This window comes from Nyctibius grandis, chromosome 5 (assembly GCF_013368605.1).
Source record: "Nyctibius grandis isolate bNycGra1 chromosome 5, bNycGra1.pri, whole genome shotgun sequence".
In the NCBI taxonomy this organism is placed as follows: domain Eukaryota; kingdom Metazoa; phylum Chordata; class Aves; order Nyctibiiformes; family Nyctibiidae; genus Nyctibius; species Nyctibius grandis.
Genome location: NC_090662.1, coordinates 69350097 through 69372152, shown reverse-complemented (window position 1 = coordinate 69372152; position 22056 = coordinate 69350097). Strand labels below are relative to the sequence as shown.

Genomic DNA, 22056 nt, shown 5'->3' with positions numbered 1-22056 from the left:
CACGTGTCACAGGTCAGCTTTGGCATGTAAAGAACAAATGCAGTTGACAGAATGTGATGATTAGAAATCACTCAGAGATTTTGACATTAATTTATAGTACATTTCACTCTCTGTACATCTCTGTAAATTTCACCTCTGACAGTAAAAAAAACCCCTCAAACTCAACCTCTAAGCTCTGCAAATTGGGAACAAGGGAATTCTTTTTTCCCCAAAGCAACCATCTGCTAAGTAAGTGCTACTTTTTTTTTTTCCCAAAAGACACGAGAGAATGGCCAATATATATCCAGCTGTTTATAGTGAGAACACAGCCTTAGAAGCACCTCCTTATTAAGTATGCAGGTTATGAAGCTTTATTGCTCTAGGCTGGGTATTTTTTCTTTCAAGTTATTGTTTAATATGGCTTTGTAAATATTTAATTTATAGCTATCTTCAGAAATTTAATTAATTTATAAGCTTGGGTTTTGTTCTTACATTTTAAGCCTCTGACACTAGAAATTGGTGTGCTTCCCATCTGTTTCATCTCTCTCTTTAAATAAGCTCTTTTATGTTTTTGAGAAGGTTATTGACACTGACTGCAAAACACACAAAAAAACCCCTTTAAGGTGTGTCAGGTCCTGAGAGCTAATCCTTCAATCAGCTTACAGGCTAAGTGCACAAAAAAAAGAAGGAAAGAAAGTTTTCCTATTGAGAAGTGAAATAGATAGGTTTGTGCAAAGTCACAAAACAAATCTGTTGCTGTTGTATTGATCTCAATTCTAGTGATATCTCATCCAATGCCTCAAAAACATAACCATTTCCTCCCCTATTCTATTTATGCCTACTGTTCAGGATTTGTCTACATGTAGATATTGGTGTCAGGTGTACAATCAGCTTTTCATAGCAATTTGTCAAAAGTATATTTGGGGAGTATCCTTCATCACAACTGTTCTTATATAATAGATAAGAACACAATATCAGCTACATTTTTTATTTCAAAATAATGTAAAAGATACATTTCTGTTCTAAGGGGTAAAAGTTGCAGCTTTGCTTTATGCAAAGGAGCAGTGAAAGAAAACTCAAAAGCATTCTTGTTTTAGGAAGCTTCCTAAAGCACATGCAAGACAAAAAAATCAAAATGAAATACAAACAAGCAACAAGAATAAACTTCGGGAAAGACTTCTGGAATCTAACATTAGAACTACCATGTTATGATGGCCATAGCTCATCCAGTGTAATGACAAATGACTGTTTATAACAGTCTTTAACAATGGCAGCTATCCTCACTCTGCATGCTAAGAGATAGATACTGTGAAGTCTTCTGCATTGCAGAAACTGAATTAGGTAATAACAACCCCATTCAGTATCTCTTTTTATCTTGGTCCTAATTAAACTTCTACATCTGCCCTGTGGTACAGTTGACTGTAGCATGAAGCTCAATTAGGAGACACTACATAGATCTAGGGCATCATGCAGCTCTCCCAGGGATATCACCACTCTAAACAGAAACCAAGTTGAATCATTACATAGGGACATGCAAATACTGATCTGGTTTGGTGGCTGCATTGAGAAGTTGGCCAAAAAAAAACTATCAAACAAAAAGACATTTCGTGTCAGCCTGGAATGTATCTGTTGGTTTTCCACTGAAAATAAATAAAAAAGAAATGAGTGGCTGGATTTTTTTTGTCACAATATGCTGCCACTCTTTAAATAAAAGGCTACGTTTCTTAATTAAAAGTGTATTTCAAAAAGAAAGAGAAAGTATAACTTCATTTCCATGAAAAGCTACATACTTTTTCAAGACTTCCCACCTTCAAGCACTTTTGAGGCAAAAATAGTTAAACATTGATCCAAAGTAGAAAATGGTTTCTTTTCCTTTGAAACAAAAGCTTTAGTGAGCAAACTGGAGCTTCTTCTGAATATACTGAGGAATTACTTTCAGTTAGAGAAAAATTATAAGAAACACATACAAAGGAATGTTTCAAAGGTAAATAATTTTATACATGCACCAAACAAGTTTATTGTAGGTCAAGAAATTATTTTTCAGACTGAGTTTTGGATTCTTCAAATCTATGCTCAGCTTGGGACAACTGAAAGAAATTTTCCTTTAATGAATTGTAAGTTTGACAGATGAAGTGAGACACACAGTCTATTGTGGTCTTGGCACACTGTCCTGCCTCTCAGCTTTAATGGCCATGAGATGAACATCAGTGCGTGAAAAGGAAAGCTTCTTAATTTTGAAATGTTGCAAAATGATGTGGAAAAGAGGAACTCACTGAAAAGTACAAAAGAACTCTGTATTCTGTAGCAGCCTGCAGTATCCTGAAAACAGAGACACTTAGGACACAGAACTGAGATGTGCACACAGGTGCTTTCCAAATACAATTTGAAGACTGAAGAATCAAGAGTTTCCAGGACTTCTAATTAAAGGAAGGCTCTCCAAATTGACATTAGATCACAATAGCAAGCAATGGTCTCTAAATGCAACTTTTCCTAGTTTAAAATTAGAAACATTGTTTTGACTGCTAAGGCAGGGAGAGAGAAGCGCTGCTCCTAAGCAAATATGCTCATTCACTTCCTGAGCAGGCAAACACTATATCCTTTTGAAGCCTTTCAAGGTATTATATGAAACAAAGTGCTTTCCAAACAACTTGTCTAGTAAGTTTGTGGCATAACTTAATTGAAAGCTGTTCCAAGATGTCAGATTATGAATAAAAAGAAATATTTTGAGGAGAGCTTCCAGAACATAATTTTCTCAAAACTGACAGAAACAATCAAGTGATGGAATTGAAAAAATTGCTTTCTTGGGCCAACTTCCTTTTGGAACAGAGCTGAGAAATCCATTCATTCCAGAAGATCAGCCATAGACAAATAGTAGGAAGAGTCTTTACATCTATAGATGAATTTGGTTAGCCAGTCACTGAGAAACGTGAGTGAAAGAAAACTGCATTCTGCATCTTATCTAGTATTTCCTCCTACAGAAAATCTATCCATTAAAAAACAAACAAAAAAACAGTAGTATGAACACAGGAACTGAAGCACACACTTCAGTTGCCACTGACCATCATACTATTTCAGCTGCGTTGGTTTTTATGAAGAACATGTCCTCCTTTTCTCCAATATTTGACTGAAAGGTAGTGCAAACAGCATTACAAGTCCCTGTTTTCAAAGTTTAGCAGAGAAAACCAGCCAAACTAAGTTTCTTTTGAAATATTTTTTCCATATCTATAGTTTTCCCACTTTTAAAGAAAAAATACAGGAAGGTGCTGTGTCAAAGTGTATATTTTAAAATAAATCATATCAAACAATTCAAGCAATTGGATCTAAATCTCTACTGACAAGCAAAGTTACAAAAGGAAGTTCTGACAAAGTCACCATAAAGATGCAACAAGAATAATGAATACACATTTCTATAGAATTGTATCTATACTTCAGCTGTGCTTTCTGCAAATAACTGTTTCGATTTCTTTGATGAAGTAAAGGAGAGAATAAATTGTTTTAGTCACAGGTAATGGGGGGAACATCCCTCTATCTATAGACTCTCTTCGAATTTAATGTAAGAGATCTTCAACATTACGCATCACTATTTAAGCAGGAAATGCAGACTACAAGACCACAAAATTAATTAAAACCCCTTTTAAATGGATGTAATTTAAAAAAAAAAACCCCAAACAACTTAATATATTTAGTTATCAAAGCAGCTTCCATTCCACATTTAAGTCTTATAAGTACCTGAACATTTTAATCACTGTATGTACGAGCTGGAGCTTAGATGCCTTCTAGGCAAATAAAAAGATGTAGCCAGAGATTAACAAAACACAGGAGGCAGAAAGGGAAATAAAAATCCACATTCTCATATCGCACAATTCAAGTTTATTCCATTCATTCTTGCAACACAAACTTAAAAATACAGTATCATTTAGCATTCTGATGTCTATGAACCATGATAATGATGAACCCAACTGTGTGAAAACAGTTAACAATGGTGAAAAGAGGAAGTCAGATATCAAAATGCACAGAGCACTAATTTTCTTCCATCACTGTGTAGAAAGATGATTGTTTATCCATTTACAAATATAATTAAGACAAGTTCATTTTGAAATTTTGCATGCAACACTGCAATTGCTTGACCTAGGACACTCTATTCTTACCAGACTCTTCTACAAATAATTGAATGTTATGTTCAAGGATAAAGTTCCATTTAACTATCATACTCCTTTTCCCATTTGCTCCCCCTTCGAGAAAAAGGAGCAGAGTTTACAAAATCCAAAATATACTTAAGGTTATACCTTATTCAGCACAAACATCGAAGGAAAAGGTTTAAGAACAAAGTAGATTTCCAAGTATGTGATTCCAGTCTGATAAAGTATTTAAATTCTGTTTATAGAATGTAAAATAATTTACAGTTTGGTATTTTCATCTAGTTAGGACCTACTCAAAGATATAGGCAGCCACACATTATTTTTTTTCATAAAATAGCTAACAAGAAGGGAACAAATGAACAAGCCCACTTTCTATAAAATTATAAAAGCATAAGCTTTTATTATTACTTCTTTTTTAACCCTGGGCAAAATGACCAATCACCTCTTATGTAGTGCAAAAAGCAAAGAGTATTTCTTCTTTATGAGCCAAACATTAAATGCCATCTTTTAACTATCTTGAAAGGCAGCTTGGGTATGTATTACAGCCAAATTAACACTTGTCTCACTGAAGTTCATTTGCATTTTTTTTTTTTCCCTCAAGTCAAGTAAGAAAAAATAAGGTGTCCACATAATTGTAGAAAAAGGAAGGCAAAATTGCCTCAGTGAATCACCAGAAGAGTTAGTACAAAGATGATGTTTCTTTACTACAATAATGCTCACTTAAATGAGAGTTGAAGGGAAGGGCAGAAAAGAATACAGATTAAAAAAACAACCAAAACCACTATGGCCAGACAACTTGACAATAATCAACACAAAAAACTTGAATAATCAAGTTTTGCACATAAAAACAGATTGCAGTTTTCTAGACTAGTATTTTAATAGCTAAATATTTAATAGCATAATATGGAGGCAAATTTATGCCAAAGATGGTTACTTTCACAGCTGAAAAGTTAAATCTATAGTCTGTGTTCACACTATTACAATGACATGGCAATCCAGCACTGATCAGAGATAAGATTAAAGAGTTCTCTTTAAATAGTCATTAAAAGCACTGTTCACCAAACATGCTCGTTCTTTTATCAGCAGCTCACCAATTATTTATCACTGATTTCCAACCCTTCTGCTCTTCCTTGCCACCCATCTCCAAGAAGCAAAGAGTAATTGCACTGTACAGTTTATGACCAGAGTTGATTGTTTTCTCCATTGCTTTTCTTATGGGATGTGTACATGTAAATCAGTTTCTGCTCTCATTTTACAGTCTAAATGCAAGGCTTTTTATAGCTGAGACATTCAATCATAATATGTAACATGATTCAAGTAAAACTAAGTCTCCATTAAATATGAATGGTAGTCACCAGCCTACTTCTACATATCCTCTCAATTTCAACAGTGATATCAAAATAATATCGGCTACTTTTGTTTAAGAATTCAGCATGAGACATTATATACACTTGTTTTCTGTATTGTGTATGTTATCAGAAAGTTTGAAATCTGTATTCCAAAAAAGAGGAAGATGTACAGTTTGTGGTATACACTTTTCTGTTATAAAATCTGTTATTCAGTTTTGGGTGAATCAGAAGTCTAATGAAAATTTTCAAGACGAAAGCCAGAAGCTCATATATTCCTGAGGACTATAACATACGACAGGAATCCCTACAACATCATTAAATACCTTCCCATGAATTATTGAGACTGTCATAGTACTATCATACTTACTGGTATAAGAAATCTTACCTACAAGTCGATGGTTAATGTGGTATGGTTGCACTGGGAACTTTCAGAACTAGACCCCTGTCTTAATGAAATTTAAGAGGTTCATTCAGCCAACAATGAAACACCAATTCAAAGATATGCACAATTAAAAGTGATTTTTTTTTTCCCCTCCAGTATTTAGAGCAAGCTAAGACTTCTACTTGTATGTCTTCCTGTTCCTAACACCTGAACTTAGAAAGCTTACATGTATTTTAAAAGTTTACCAGAATATCTAGCAACAATTTTCACCTGATATGAATGTCTAAATAATTGCTGTTCATTTTCCACATTTGACTTGATTATCCTTGTGTACCAAAGAGCCTGTAGCTTTCACACGTGTCTATAAATTTTATGCTGACATCAAGAGTAGAGAAATTCCATTTTATAATCCTTTTGTAAATAACTACAGTGACATTTTGAACTCTCTCAAAAACAGTCACTTAAAACATCTGTCCTGGACTAGAACAAACATGGTAAAGAAAAACCTCAAATTCAAGCATCCAAAAGTACCTTGGAAGATATTCTGGAGTGTAACACCACCAAGCCTCAAATGATCTTTCTTGGTTTACTCAAGAGTCAGAAAAACATTAGTGTGACATCCAATTAGTCAATATAAAGAACAGCTCCAATGACTAGCATCAAAAATCCTCAAAACTGCAACATAAGCTTTAGGCAGAAGAATAAAGCTACCCACTGAGAGAGAAGAGAGAAAAGCAACCCAGCCACCTACATTGCTACACTTCAGATTATGGCAGACACTAATAGCATAGGACTATTGTCTCCTTCACAATTAGTTTCAGGTATATAGCACAGTACTTTCATCTAAAGGAATATTTCAACAAAAATCTTAGTACTAACCTAGGAGGTTTACAAGCCAAGAATTCAAGGTCATGGTCTGTCTTCCTTCTTCCATTTTCACTAGAAATGGGAAGAGATTGTGCACTGAAAAGAAATCCTAGAGGGACACTGTTCGTAATAGTTTTCAACCCTCTCCAAACAGATTATCATCGATACAAGCCCCTAACTAGCCTGATTCATAATGAATTTCCCTCCCCACAAAGTATTTAGCTGAAGAAGCTGGAAGATGCAAAGAGTGACAGACAGGCAGCAGTGTGAGGCCACAGGAGAGACATTTAAGATATCAGTCCATCCGTCACTGAAGAAGAGTTTTGATTGCCTGGTTGTCAGTGGCTTCAAAGGCAGTTAGTCCATCTGGGCCTTTCACAGTCTTATCAGCACCCTGTAAAGACATTGAGAAGGATTGTCAATTCATAAAGCCAGGCTGTATTAGTACTAAGTGTGTCACAACAATTACTTACCTCGGATAATTATATTGATTACATACAGCTTTTTAGTTTTAGCATTGTTTTAATTTAGAAATCAAACAGGCAAGATCTATGTACAAAACTATTCGACATGCAGTTAATCTACATTTCAAAATTTACTTTAGAACTGGGGAAAAAAAAAGTCACGTAACTTTTGTCACACAGTAAGTTGCAAGATCAACAAATTATAAGTTCATCTTGGATAGAAACAGATGTGGTTTTTTGTTTGTTTGTTTGTTTCCAGGAACTACTCAAATGAACGCAAGAATTCAGTGTTACACACTTCTATGAAGTCTATAGTGAAGCAAGCTTTTTCACACGCCAAATTAAACGGGTAACCTCTGGCAGAGCTTAGTTACTAACAAATCATACTATTTCATTTCCATATCATAAAAGACTACTTCCATTTAGGATTGTGCTTCTTTCTCCAATTTTGAAAAAATCCCTATTGCTACATAGAAAAAAAGCCCAAATAATTCAAAGGCCAAAACTGATCAAGTTTGTTTTGAATAAGCTATGCCTACACCTAAAAGGCAACAAAACAGAATAGGGAGACAACAGGAAGATGGAGAGAAGATAACAAATGAACCAACTAGACAAACTGCAGAATAGTAAGCACAAATGCAGCCTCAGTGACAGAATTATGGGAGGAGAGCAAAAGAGAAGCAAACAGTGATTAACTAGTCATGTTTGTTTTGAGCACTGTGTAGTCATATACATAAAAGTGAAAAACCAGACTGAATTGTAAATAGTTAAATAAAGGGATAAAAGTTATTAGAGAACACAGGACTGACTACAGAGATCAAAGAAATGTTTCCTGAAAATAAGTTATATTCCAGAACACCTCCTCTTGAGAAGATATGCAAGTGTCACTTCAAAATATGTGTATTTGCTCAATCAAGTGACAGGAAAAACACTGTGGGTGGCAAGAGCATGTGCTGCAGAGGTTTGTCTTTAGTTTTACATATAAACTCTCCGTTGAACACATACAAATCTTTTCTCAGTTATGTTACTCGGAAGGAAGTGCACAGATTAATAGTAAAGGACACCCAATAGTTTTCTAAGAACACAATGGACCTAGAATTTCAAGAGTTTCTTTACTAATAAAAGATTATATACATAAAACCCCACTAAACTTCCATACATCACACCACATCTGTTCCCAAGACAACTCTCAGCCCACTAAACTTCCCATTGTAACTTTCTAACAATCTAATAAACTGGATCTGACATTGCTATGATTTGCTGCCAATACTACTTTTCATAATATAGAATATTTCCATCTTTGAAATATCTACTCTCTTCACTTGTAAATATCTAATTCGCCATTCTAAAAAGATGGCTTTACAGTGGTTTCTAAGGCAGCAGTGCCCATCCTGTGGTCCACTGGCCAAACTGATCCTGTTGCAGCCATTCGCGTTCCTTGCAGCCCCTACAGACCCTCAGTGCAAGACAGGAGCTGAACAGACTGTTTTGTTTGGTGGCAGTCAGCTGTGGGGCAGGGAGACAGGCTTCTGCTATCAGGGAAAGAGCCTGGGAAAATGAAATTGTCTTGAGAAGTCCAGTAAAGAATTCAGAGAGGGATACTTATAATTGCAACAATTCCTTCCAGGCAGCTCACTTTCTCTAATACCTTTCAGGTAGTAGAGTACAGGCATACATTTTGTGCATATGCAATAAATTCACTCCAGTGATGGGAGCAATTGTAACATTTACCTCCTTCTTGTCACTATGTAACATCCTTGGCCTAAACAGAACGCAGTATGCTGCAGTATCACTGTTCTGTTGGGAATGAACATGAGCTGAATTGGTCTGTTCCCAAGAAATGATTAGTTGGTCATTGCAAACACACACTTAGGCTGAAACCACTGAAACCCACTGCTTGTGAAACATTTATTTTTTCCCTAAAACTCCCGAGAGATTTAGCAGGTATTCAACAGTTATTATTTGTTCTGGGAGAAAAAAAGGCTTCTTTTACAGGTGTTTATTATTTCCACTGCTTAGATAGCACTCTCAGATTAGAGTCCATGTGGAAATCAAAAGGGCTTCAAAGCTGTTCTTTGATGTTAAGCTCAGAAAACCTGAATTAACTTAGACTTGAAGAAAAATGGAACTGTGCAGCAACTGACTTACCAATATTCATCTTGAATCACAGTTTAAAGAACTTTAACTTATAAAACTCTCCACCAATGTATCAGCATTTGTAGTATAAAAGATAACTGATAACTGAAGTAACTTTAAAGTATAAAGAGGACTTTTAGTTTAGACATAGGACTGCTTTCCACTCTCATGCACATTTGTACCACAGAAAAGTTAGACTTGCAAGACCTGAGTTTCTAAACCAGCCTCACTGAATGTAGGATAAGAGGGTCATGACTACCTAAGGAGGACACCATTTAATAAACTCAGTGTTAATAAATTAGGAAAATGGCCCCTCAGCTAGGCAAAAAGATTCCTGCCTGAATTCAATAGAACAAGAAGGAAATAATAAAGTTCAGGTCAAGAGGACTTTAATTTTCAGAAGTACAACACTGCCTTGAAGCAAGTTTAATGAAAAGTGCATAAAAGTAAAGTGGTTCCATAGTATTCTCTACTTCCCCAAAGTAAAAACTATTAACATTTTATGTTCATGTTATGTTTTTTTCTTAAAATACACACACAAAAATATATATAAACTCTCTTTCTTTGGCAAGGTAATAACAAACAAGTACATTTGCCCTCTTAAGCCACTGGGCAAAGCACAAACGTTAAATGTGCTCTGAAGGCAGCATAATAGCTACTAGGGTATAGTTGCAGTTCAGGAAAAATAAAAACTCGAAGGCAGCAGATAAAGGCAATGCAGAGCTGTCATCAAACCCTGTGAAACTGGAACTGAGACCACTTAATGAAGCCAGTAGAAGACTGGTTTACACAGCTAGCAGCAAACTTCCAGAACTAGTTGCCAGATGAAGTTATGTAGGCAGATGTCAGCTTGTTCAAAAAGGATATGGATGAATTAATGGACAAAAAAAAATCTATAAACACTTCTTAAAGTGGATAGATGTGTGTACCTCTAAAATCCCCAATTCAACACCTATGAATGAGGGGAATAAGTGAGCAAAAATGGTCAAATTCACAACTGTTCCCAAATGGCATCCCTTTTGCCACTGTCAGAGGAGAAAAAAGGTGCTAAATTGCCTAACTCAATAAGATATTTCTTATAACACATTTTTAGTAGAAAGCAGAGATTCAATTGTGTTAGATATTTTACAAAAAGCAGAACTATTTTGACAGATGAACAAATGGATGCGATTTGTTGCATCTCTTGCAACAAGCCTCATCATCTATTAGAAGCATTCAAAGCAGTTTAATTGTCTATTGTAACATGATGCTGGTTTCTCCTACACTAAAAATTTCTCTTTTGTAAGAGTCTTAATTTGAATTTTTTTATATTTATATTTGTAACCTCAACTTTTGAAGTTTTCAAACTGCATCAAAGTTTCTTATAGTGTAAGAAATCAAACTGAGCATTGCCTATTCCAAAATCAAAACAGAATCACACAGAATCACAGAACGTTAGGGATTGGAAGGGACCTCGAAAGATCATCTAGTCCAATCCCCCTGCCCGAGCAGGATTACCTAGACCATATCACACAGGAATGCATCCAGGCGGGTTTTGAATGTCTCCAGAGAAGGAGACTCCACAACCTCTCTGGGCAGCCTGTTCCAGTGTTCAGTTACCCTCACTGTAAAGAAGTTTTTCCTCATATTTATGTGGAACCTCCTGTGTTCCAGCTTGCACCCACTGCCCCTCGTCCTGTCAATGGATGTCACTGAGAAGAGCCTGGCTCCATCCTCATGACACTTGCCCTTTACATATTTATAAACATTAATGAGGTCACCCCTCAGTCTCCTCTTCTGCAAGCTAAAGAGACCCAGCTCCCTCAGCCTTTCCTCATAAGGGAGATGTTCCACTCCCTTTATCATCTTCGTGGCTCTGCACTGGACTCAACAAGGCATCAGGAAGTCCTCACTGAAATGCTAACTTCAGAAGAAAGTGTGTAACAAAGGCCCCTTTGAGAAACTACCTTTGGAAGAATATATCTACCCTTAAGTTATGTTAGGTGCTTATTAGTAATCCTATGTATGCACTGTAATTATGAGAGCAAAGTCTATAACTATTTCACTTTGTTTTAAACAACGCAAGTTGTTTTATTTATGCAAAATAACTGTATGTTGGTTATATCTCTTTTTTTTCATATTGGAAGAAACGTCTGACGTCTGAACTTGAACACCAACACAAATCATGGTAATATGTGAAGATACAGTTCAAAGTACCTTAATCATAAAACCATAATTCAGCAATTGTTTTTTTGCTATGCTTCATGAATAAAAAAACACAACAACAAATTATTGGGGGTTAAATCCATGCAACCAATACAATAGGTGAAAACTTGGAAAAAAAAAAATCCCAGAACCTAAACCTGAAACATTGTCAACAACTTCAATATTGAACAAAGGCTTTACCAAAGAGTAAAAGCAGCATTATAGAGCTGTTTGCTTTCTGAAGCTGCAAAATTACTGTTTAAACCTGCTGGAGTACTCATTTGCAACCACTAATGAATATTAAAATCACATTTCAAATACTTCCTGTAAAACCCACCAGGAAATTCCACCAAATGATTCTTTTTCACAGTACTTAATTCACCATTTTTTGATGAATGTACTTTCCAAGGTCAAACCAAATGTTATGGGATTACCTGACTTTCACAGAAGATAACACTTTAAATGTTTGCAGGGGCTCTAAGAAGAAACTTACAGCTAAACCACTTGGTTTAGGGAGCTCTTAATATCCCTCCAGAGACAGCAATTTGAAAAGCCAGACTAAGTGTTATAACACATGCAAGATTAAGGAAGGAGCTCTCCTGCAGTTTTCATATCGCTCCAGTTTCAACATGCAGCAAAATGCTACAGGATTACCAGGCAGTTTAGAAAATGTTAACTATGTCATAATTTGGAGCCATGGTTGACACAAGACAGAACTAAATGCATTCTTAGGTGGGTAGTGGGAGGGAAGAGACAGGAAATAAGATCTATGAAACCTAAACTTATCCAGAAGGAACCAGTTCCAGTTCCCTGAAACTGCACAAGAGAGGTAGCAGCATGGTACGCTCTGTTTTAGCAGGCGTAATATTCTAGCCTTTCTTATGTTTACCAGTGAAACCCCTTCTCATTGAGCATGCAGCTACAGCTCCTTTTTCAAGCATCTATTTCACTTCACTTCTCACCTCCTTAAAGCTTCATTCCCACCTACAATTATAGCTGAACTCTACTTTCCATACAAAGGTCAAAACCATTGCTATTAACCCAAATTGGTATTCAGATTTTGCCCAGCCTATTTCATAATAAAGATTTCTAGTATTTTTACTTTCATTGCTAAAATGAAGCAATGAGAATCTTTCTTTACTTACAAAATGCATATATTTAATTCCAAATACATTTCCCAGGCAATGAAACTGTGCATTCAAGCAATACGATTTCCTGTGATCAGGTACTTCCAGAGGCCTCCCAACATAAGCTTCTAGTCAAATTTAAATTTCCACAGATCTTGTACTGTACAGCTAAGGAATACAGACTTGCATGGAAACAACAACAAAGAAAAAAGGAATACAGTTGTGGCAAAAGTTATGCAAGGGCTAGATAAGCTTTAGCCTTGACTATTTTTTTTTTTTTTCTTAGAAAAGAGATTGTAAGGATGCATTAATCCTTCAGATATGACAATATCCCAGGTAAATGCTGTCAAATGACAATAGCTGGTGTTTCTTTAGCTTATCAAAACTAACAAAATTGAACCAGGCTTTCAAAATTATGACAAATATGCTTGCAAAAATATTTTCCCCGTAGCTTCTTCAAGAATAAACATGAAGTATGGTAATGGGGAGAAAGAGACCACTTGTGTCTTTGCAACTAATAGTATAAGGCAAGCGTGGGTATAAGGAACGCTACAGGGCTAGCTAAAGGGACTTCAGCTTCATCCTTCCCGTCTGTCCCATGTTTCTTATTCTCAAATTTAATCTGAAATTCATCCATCCCCTACAAATACAGTGCCAGAACAGAGAGAGCTGAGCAAGCATTTAGTACACAGCAACAAGCAAACACCATCTGCCATTTACAAACAACATAGAGACTAGGTGAGCAGTAAAACATAGAAACTGGGTTCTATTGTACATCTACAAAACCTGTAATGAAGCCCAGTAGACGACCCTCTGGAACAGGTAGATCACACTGCAAAAGCACTGAAAAAATTCCCAAGGCAGTAGCTGAAGTGAAACTGAAGATACCTCAGTTCTGTCTCTCGATTTGGAACCAGTACTTCTGCAATTCCATAAACTAACACAAGGAAGTAAATTCGAAACAGTCCTTTAATTTGGAGGCCTCAATTGGTAGGAAACTAGCTACAGAAAATTAACTTGCAATAGGGACAAATAAGCAGGCTAAGTGCCAGGTGTATTGCAAGGAAGCAGTGGGAATATGCAGGTAAGAGTACTGTATGTAGTATGTAACATGGGACTGCAGCCTAATTGTTGGTAGACAGCATGCTCATCTCACACACTTGTGGGACAGTATGGGAAGAAAGGCTGTGTAGAAGCACTCCTTCGCTTTTATGGGATTAGAACTGCTGCAGAACACCACAAACTAAACTTCTGAAGACAACTCAAGTATCTGGCCAGGCAGATTTAAACGTGACTGCACGTTGGCTGTATGTTACAAAGCATTCAGTGGCAATGCCTGCTTAATTAGGTCCCCCCCCCATCTCCACAGACCCATACAAATCCTGACAAGGCTACCGATGAGGCGGTTTTTTTTGTAACGTCTTGCTAGATTCCTCACCCATTTCCAAATGCTGCTATACAAAATCCATTTTAGGCAACTGGTGATAGTGTAAAGACTCCTTATACCATTGAACGTTTTGTCTTGTCAAACTACAGCCTCAAAAACTGCTTTAACACTAGAATATTTCAAATTGCCCAAGGAAAGGGCCATTTATAGATCACATACCACACTTTTCCACTTTGTTTCTTTAGAAAGCAGCATGTTAAATTACATCTCCCTACAGTTATGAATGCCCAAAACAAAGCTATTCAAATTAAGAGTTAAGGTTGCTAGTAAGATCTTTTGGATTTTCAGAAAGTAGCTTATTTATATAATTTTATACACATTCAAGCCCCTGAGATCCACAAGATTTAGATACAGGGCATGCAATGCAACACAACTCTCCTAGCAACAGTAATTTTATTCAGAAGCTGACCAAACCTAGCCATAGGTTCCCTAATGATGATGATACTACAATGTGATAAACAACATACAGTTCTATTCCAGAGACTTGAACTCCAGCATGATGGAGAGTTGAATATATTAATGAATGGCAGACACTGAAGTTGATTGATGGAAGGTCTTCAAGAACAAGTCAGATAGTCATCTAATACAACAGCAGCACTCTTAAGAATGACTTGAAGACAACCTCTTAGGGTCCCTTCAAGACTTATTTTTAAAAATGATTTAATCTGCTTGTTAGATGTAGTCCAGCCTGATTTATCTATGCTTTTCCTTAACATATTCCTACAAATACTGCAGAATAAAGTAGAAAGTTCTGCTTCTGAGACAGAGGGCTTGTACAAGGTATCACCCTGATAGGCTACTGCCAAACCAGATTAGTACTTCAGGGAGCTCTTGAGAATTTGAAACATCTCTCTCCCTCCACTGCCTTCACATAAAACTTCACATGTGAGCAGTTCCCAGAGGAAACCTGCTTCCTTAGAAGCTGTGAAACCATTTGATTCTGATGCATTACTAACCCCAGAGAACAAGAACTGGTTAGCTGGTTGGGGCTATAGCAAGAATGGCTGGGAGCACTACTTGAAAGTTAGAATTGGCTTTCTACCACTTCTCAGAAGACAACAAAAGGACAAAGAGCTAGTAGTTTAGGACTTAGAGCAACATCTTTAGTTTTGTTCCTCCTGTAGTCACTCCAAATGTAGTGTAACAGTTTAGTTTTCCATAAGAAAGAAAAACACAGTGTTACCTGTGTGCCAAATAAATGCATATAATTAGCATAACAATTCTTGCTTTAATATAAGAAAAAAGCAAATTTATCCATCAGCTTTATAATTAATAACTGAGCTTCTGAGGAGAAAAGGAGCATCTTATCTCCAGACCAATGAAATAACTATTTTTTAACTTCTCCTTACAGTGTCCATTCTGAACTCTTATGCTGAAAATGGTGATAAGGAACAGAATTAGAACTATTTCAAATCATCCTAGCACCCTATGCTAACCTTGGAAATTTTCCCCAACTTACCATTAGAAGAGCAATGTATGTGAAGGACGGTTTGACATATCACATCCAGTTGATCAGCTAGATTTCAATGGATTATTAAAAGCTTTCTAGCCCAGACATCATAACTACATACCTAAAAATTCCTAATCCTCAACTCTTTCTTTTTATGACCTTAAATATTCCACCACATTTCAAATGCAGATCTGTGTAAAGCCATCACAGGTGCTGGAACACATCCAAAGAAGAACAACAAAGCTGGTGAAGGGTCTAGAGAGTACCTCCTATGAGGAGCAGCTGAGGGAACTGGGTTTGTTTAGCCTGGAGAAAAGGAGGCTGAGGGGAGACCTTATCGCTCTCTACAACTACCTGAAAGGAGGTTGTAGCAAGGTGGGTGCTGGTCTCTTTTCCCAGGTAAGAAGTGACAGGACAAGAGGAAATGGCCTCTAGTTGCACCAGGGGAGGTGTAGATTGGATATTAGGAAAAATTTCTTCACCAGAAAGGTTGTCAAGCATTGGAACAGGCTGCCCAGGGAAGTGGTTGAGTCACCATCCCTGCAGGTATTTAAAAGACATGTAGACGTTATACTTAGGGACGTGGTTTAATGGTGGACTTGATAGCGTTAGGTTTATGGTTAGACTCAATGAACTTAAGGGTCTTTTCCAACCTACGTGATTCTATGATTCTGTCAGTTCAGCTGCATACAGGCTGCTAGTGATTCCCAGATAAACCACCCGCCTCCACTATTTCAAAGTCATTTGTATTTTAGACACAGTGTCATCACAGCATTCAACTTTCATGGGTGATACATTAGCTAAGAACCCCAAAACAGTCCTTTCTGAGGAATAACAAGAATAACAAACTGTGCTTTATCATAGGAAAGCCTTGTTGAAAGTTACTTGAAATTCCATAAAACAAATTGCTGGTTACATGTAATGGCTTCAACTATTAGTGTCATCTACAGAAAATTGTATTAGTCATGTAACATGTGCATTAAAAACTTTTGTAGTGACTGAACTGATAAGAGCCAGTGTAGGTCCCCCAGTACATTTCAGGTTAAGCTCTTACGAGTGTAAACCGTTTCTAATATGAGCTTAGAAGCAGCTTGGCTGTCTTTCACTGTGCAACTGCATGATCACCACTATCAAAAACAGACAGAACAGGTTTGCAGCAGCCCAGGCTACTTCAGCTTAAGATCAAGGGGCCACTCTAATCATTCTAGTCAGTTTAAGAGCTTAGAATCTTGACTCAGTGTCTCTGCTATTTATATGTACTTATTATCCTCTGAAAGTGATTTATGCCCTATTACTTTTAATGCTTTTACTTCTTTCAGTAGCAGATCGTTTAAAGAATGCTCTGCAGTCACACTACATGAAAGAGTAACCAGCTTACTTTCATCAGATGAATCAATCTTCTACCGTAACAGAAAGTTTACAAAAATCCTGGCAGTCACCTTGACTAAGCTAACCTTTTTCATATTTGGTACTTTTATTAAGGCACTTTTTTTGCATTTTATGTCTGAAACATTTCTTGGAACACGCCTCCTCCTCTCAATAGCTCAAAAGTCTCACGTGAAAGGTTTACAGACATCCCCACAATTCATATACTGTAGAAGGCAGTATAGAATATTAGCTTAAAACAATTCAATTTCCAAATCGTCAACTGCATCCAACATACAATTATTAATATTATATCTAATCTTAGCAGGTGAAGAGGCACATTCTCTTATTCCTTACATAATTTTAACTTGATCAAACTGCTAACTTTTTTATATTTGTGGTATGCAAACAGACTAAGGAGATATGCATTGCTGTTCATCAGTTCTCAAAACTTGTGAAAGCACAAAAATATAGTCATTATTTTTGTTTTCCTGTTTAAAAATATGTTAAGGAGGCTATTGACTTCTAGTCTAACAGCTTAAGGGATATTCTAGGACAGAGGCCATGTATGCAAGAGATCAACTAGCAGGGCAAATGAAGGCAGTTGAAAATAGGTACATATAAAACAATGAAGCTTCTTAGCAGTAAGTATTTAGAAAAAGTATTTACAAAAGCAACAAAGCATAGCTTTGAAGAAAAATATTAAATATATTGGTCCATCATTTGCATTTGCAGTTCTACTATTTACATACACTAACATCAGACATTCAATATTTGTCCTGCATTTGGAGTAACAATAAAATACACCCCACTCCAAAAGTAATTAGGGAGAACATTAAACTAAGTTAAACAGTCAGTAATTTTTAGAACTTTCAATAAGCGTTGAACTACCTGATCTCCCAGGTATCTGCTATCAAAGAACATACAAAATCAGACTGTGTAACAAACAAGGTGTGACAATGGATGTTCAAACAAGGGTCATAAAATAACCGCATTAAGAGAAACAATAACCTCTTAATATAAGATCTGCCTCAAACAGAATGAGCTGATAAACAAAGTTTCAGTTTACAAATATTTCATCAGCTAGCCCATGTGAATGGAAGCAAGCAGATGTGGTACAAAATTTAGCTCTGCATGAGGAAATCTGAAAATACAAGCTTTCCCAAACTATCCAGTTGCAGTAACATTTTTCTGACCTCATCCCCTAGTACAAGTTCACTTTCTTATAACATCCTGCACATCTTGTAAGACTGCCTCATCTTGATGATGGTTGAACTTAACCAATTCCATTCAAACTGTACCAAGTACAGAGATCAACACATTCTCACAAGCTGCGTGAAAAACAGCTGGTTCAGGAAGGACAGAAAATACAATGAATGCACAACCCTTACTAGTTGTCAGACAATTCATGTGTGAACTCAAGTTTTAAGGCATCTTATTTATTATTTGAGCAACTTATTTAGAAAGCAAAACACTTCAAAACAGAAATGGAAAGAAATACAACATGGGATAAAGGACACCTTTTTTTTGTAGCATGTATATAATGATCCTAAATGAAGGATCAGTCCTCACAACAAATTTAAGCAAGTCAGATTCATTTGAATCCTAAATTAACAGCGACAGCGTTTCTTCACAGAAAGGCATAACTAACATTAGACAGGAGCAGAGAAGCAAAGAAAAGTGAAATTCATGCAGTGTTAAGGCAGTTAAGGAAAACCATTTTACCTTGGAAGTGGCATATGAAAACACTGCACAGCATGAAACCCTTTGGCCAAACGATTTATGTGGGTTCATATACTGAAAATGCACTGTTAACCTCCTCTTTTCAAAGTAAGTGAGGTGTAACAAGGAGCACATATGAATGGACACAAAGCATTGCTTGAATTAACTACTGCTTTGTAAAAGGGATCACCTTTGTAATATGAATCAAAGGGAGAACAGAAACAGATTAAGCTTATTCTCCCCAGGACAAAATTTACAAGCTCTGTAACAGAGAAAGCTTGTCTTCCTACTTTTCCTTCCCCTCACTCTGCCAACCCAGATGGGCTTTCAGTCATCTGGCAAAAGCAGAGGGAAACCACACCTCTGAGCAACTTCACAGTGGAGATTCCATCACATGAAACACTTAAGCAGCTGCCAAAGCTAAATCCCACTCCTCCCTGTCTGCTGAAGAAATGCATTTTTTTTCTTGCCTGATTTGCTGTTAATTGCTCTCTAGCTGGAGCTCACAATACTCTTAGTGGTCACTATCACTTTTGCTACACTGCAGAAGTCCTGGAACTTTCTCCTTCAACTATCTTCTCCATAATCAGAGTACCCTCTCTGGTTTAGCAACATAAACAGCATTTGTTTGATGTTCTGAACTTATCTGGAGCATCATAATCTGACTGCAAAAAATCATAGTGATATACTTTGCTAATGGATAACTTGTTCTAAACATTTATCTCACCTTTGACAGAAGCAATTTCACACAGGAAACATGGCCCTCATAGACTGCTGATAGGAGTGGTGTGATATTATGTTTGTCTGGAGCCTGTAAATTGAGACACAGTTATTTGAAGCACAATTTCACACAGCATTAAAAGGTTTCACTTTTAAATTTTGTTTTCTCAACATTAGAGCGAAGGCAAGCATTTAAGAATATGCAGAAATGCATTCACTCAGAATTTTTTACTCTCCTTTTTAAAAAGAAGAGTCATTGTTTAAAAAACAGTCAGGTAACAGCAAGATATTTCTTCCAGAAGACTTCTAGGTATCCCAAAGTTTGTCTGTTGTTGAGGTCAATGATAGAAATTGCAGGGTTTCAGCTGACAAATTTTGCCCACTTTAAAAACACTACTCCTAATTCTCCCATTTCTCAGCCAGCCTCACTTCAGAAACCAGTTTTGGCTGAAACGTTTGGGCTGTCTTCTCCTCTCTAAACTATAATCCTGGAAAGAATAAGAAACAGAGCAACCGAGATGTTCTTATTTTTTCCTCCATTTTTTCCTCCTTTCCAGTTAGGAGAACTCCTGAGGAAGAGGTAATCTTTCTAGACACCAAAGAAAAAATCCAAGCCATTTTGCTAAGGACTAAAGCTAAGATGTCTTGTACATTAACTTTCAGACAAGTATTCTAAAGCAGAGCATTTGGGGTGTATGGTTAATGTATTTAGAAACTTCACTTTATGTAGAACCACACTATTTTGAAGTGCCAATACAGCCCAGCCAAGTCTTTTCATGACAAAAAGCCATGCATGTCAAGCTACAGCAAAATGATTAAGGCTGTACAAGTAAGAATGTCTCCAAAAAAAAAAAAGAGAGAAGCACATCAATTTAAACAGAGTTGACCCTGCCCTGGCCAAGGATGCATTGCACTGTCTTCTGAAGTCCCTTCCAACAAATGTAACATGTAATTCATGCAAACTCTACTTCAATGTGATTACTGGATTTATTTTTCTAATCATGGGCAAATTAAATTTAAACTTTTTATAGCTACAAACAACTTTTCCTAGTGTGTCCAAGTATAATAAAAACATTTAATAAATGTAATTTTAAGCTTCTAACCTCTAGGAGATCACCTCTCAAATATTTTTAAATGCATCAAATTGTTTAGATCTAAGTCTTTCAGTAACCATTTAGGCACTTATATCAGTCGCTTATGTATGTGTGTGGGGGGGAAAGACCCTAAGATCTGTTTGCAAATTGATGTACATACATTAATATCAGCTCCTTTCAATAGCAGAAATTCCAGAATCTCAAGCTGTCCACAGTCTGCTGCATAGTGAAGAGGCTTCCTCCCACCTTCAAGTGTCCGGTTGACGTCTTCACCCTTCAATGTAAACATAATCTAATAAGCAAAATTTTAGAGCTAACACATCAAGGAGAGCTTGGAAAAAATCCAACACCTTCAAATATGCTGAAGAATGTTCCATTCAAATATTTAAGTCACTGCCCAAGAAAAATGAAAATTAAGTTGCTCGATTTCCTTTCCCTCGTCTATGCATTTAAAACTGTAAGACAACCTTGGCCCCTCCTTCCACACTGCATCTCAAGTGTGGCGAGTATCTAAGTGCACTAGGTAACTCACGTAACTAAAAAAAAATTTTAAAAAAATCATTAGAGCTTATAAAAAAATGCTCACATTGGCTCATTTTGCTTCTCCTTCCCCCCAACTGGGATCCTAGATATTTGACTACTCTAAGTTACTTTACCTGTTTCTACACATATTAAAGTTTTGCACACTGAGAAACCAGATGCATAGAAATAAGTCAGCATCATAACTACTAGTAAGTACACACCATCCATAATTTAAAATCTAATTATGAAACTGTCCGTTCTGTTTTATAAATAGAACCTGCCAATTCTACATGACACAAAAAAAGTGTGAAGATAGTCAACCAAATCACGACACAGGAAGTTGTATTTTAATGCCACTAGTACTTGCGGATTGAGACATCTCTTAAGGTGTAATCAAAATTTAATTTAGTGAGTGCCTAATCAGCTTTGTTTCTTCACCTTGGGTTGTGCAACTAAGGATAAACTGATTTGCTGCACTTCAGTAATGACGAGAAGTTCCTGGAAACCAAATACTGACAAGCGATGTGGTAAGTGACTTCTTGTTTGTATGTGCAAGTAATGGTAGTATTTTAGGGAGTGGCTAAATTTAGCATCATACCTCAAGTCCTGCATCTCCACAGAAAAATAATCAAAAGAATTTCAGCTGCAGCACCAATTCATGCTTCTCTACAGAGCCCCTGCAGTTCCCTCACTCCTGCCCCAAATCTCTAGAAAGTTCACAGAATAGAGGACTTGACATATATATTCCAGACATCACCTCCCTTCTAAGAAAGGAAGGGAAGACTGTCAGAAGGAAATCTTATTCTGCATTTGGTGTTCTATATTATCAGTTTTATACTACTGGCCAAATAACAAGACACCCTCAGAATTCTCCTACTAATAGAATATTCAATTCTTATCATAATATACCCTGCTGAAAGTCAAAGCAATACAGTGTTTAACTTCAGGTATTTAACTAAAACACTGTACGTTTTGTGGTCTCAGAGGTCAGGACCTGGTTCTCACACTGTTGAAGGTTCTGGCTTCAAAAGCAGCATGAAGTAACAGTAAGTAGCACAATTAAAAAACTGTGTAATTGCTGTTACTCACCCTGAAATATGGCTGTGGTT

General features: G+C 36.6%; 1 protein-coding gene across 1 annotated transcript in view; it reads right to left on the bottom strand.

Moving 5' to 3' along the window:
- Positions 1–3826: 3826 nt before the first annotated feature.
- Positions 3827–22056, bottom strand: part of MTPN (myotrophin) — a 41610-nt gene continuing 23380 nt past the window's right edge. Inside the window, exons 2-4 of the mRNA XM_068402313.1 lie at positions 20586–20699; positions 19339–19422; positions 3827–7110 (exon numbers count right to left, since the gene is read on the bottom strand). Coding sequence (XP_068258414.1) covers positions 7024–7110; positions 19339–19422; positions 20586–20699 — 285 coding nt within the window. The 3' untranslated portion in view covers positions 3827–7023. The remainder of the gene's footprint in view (positions 7111–19338; positions 19423–20585; positions 20700–22056) is intronic.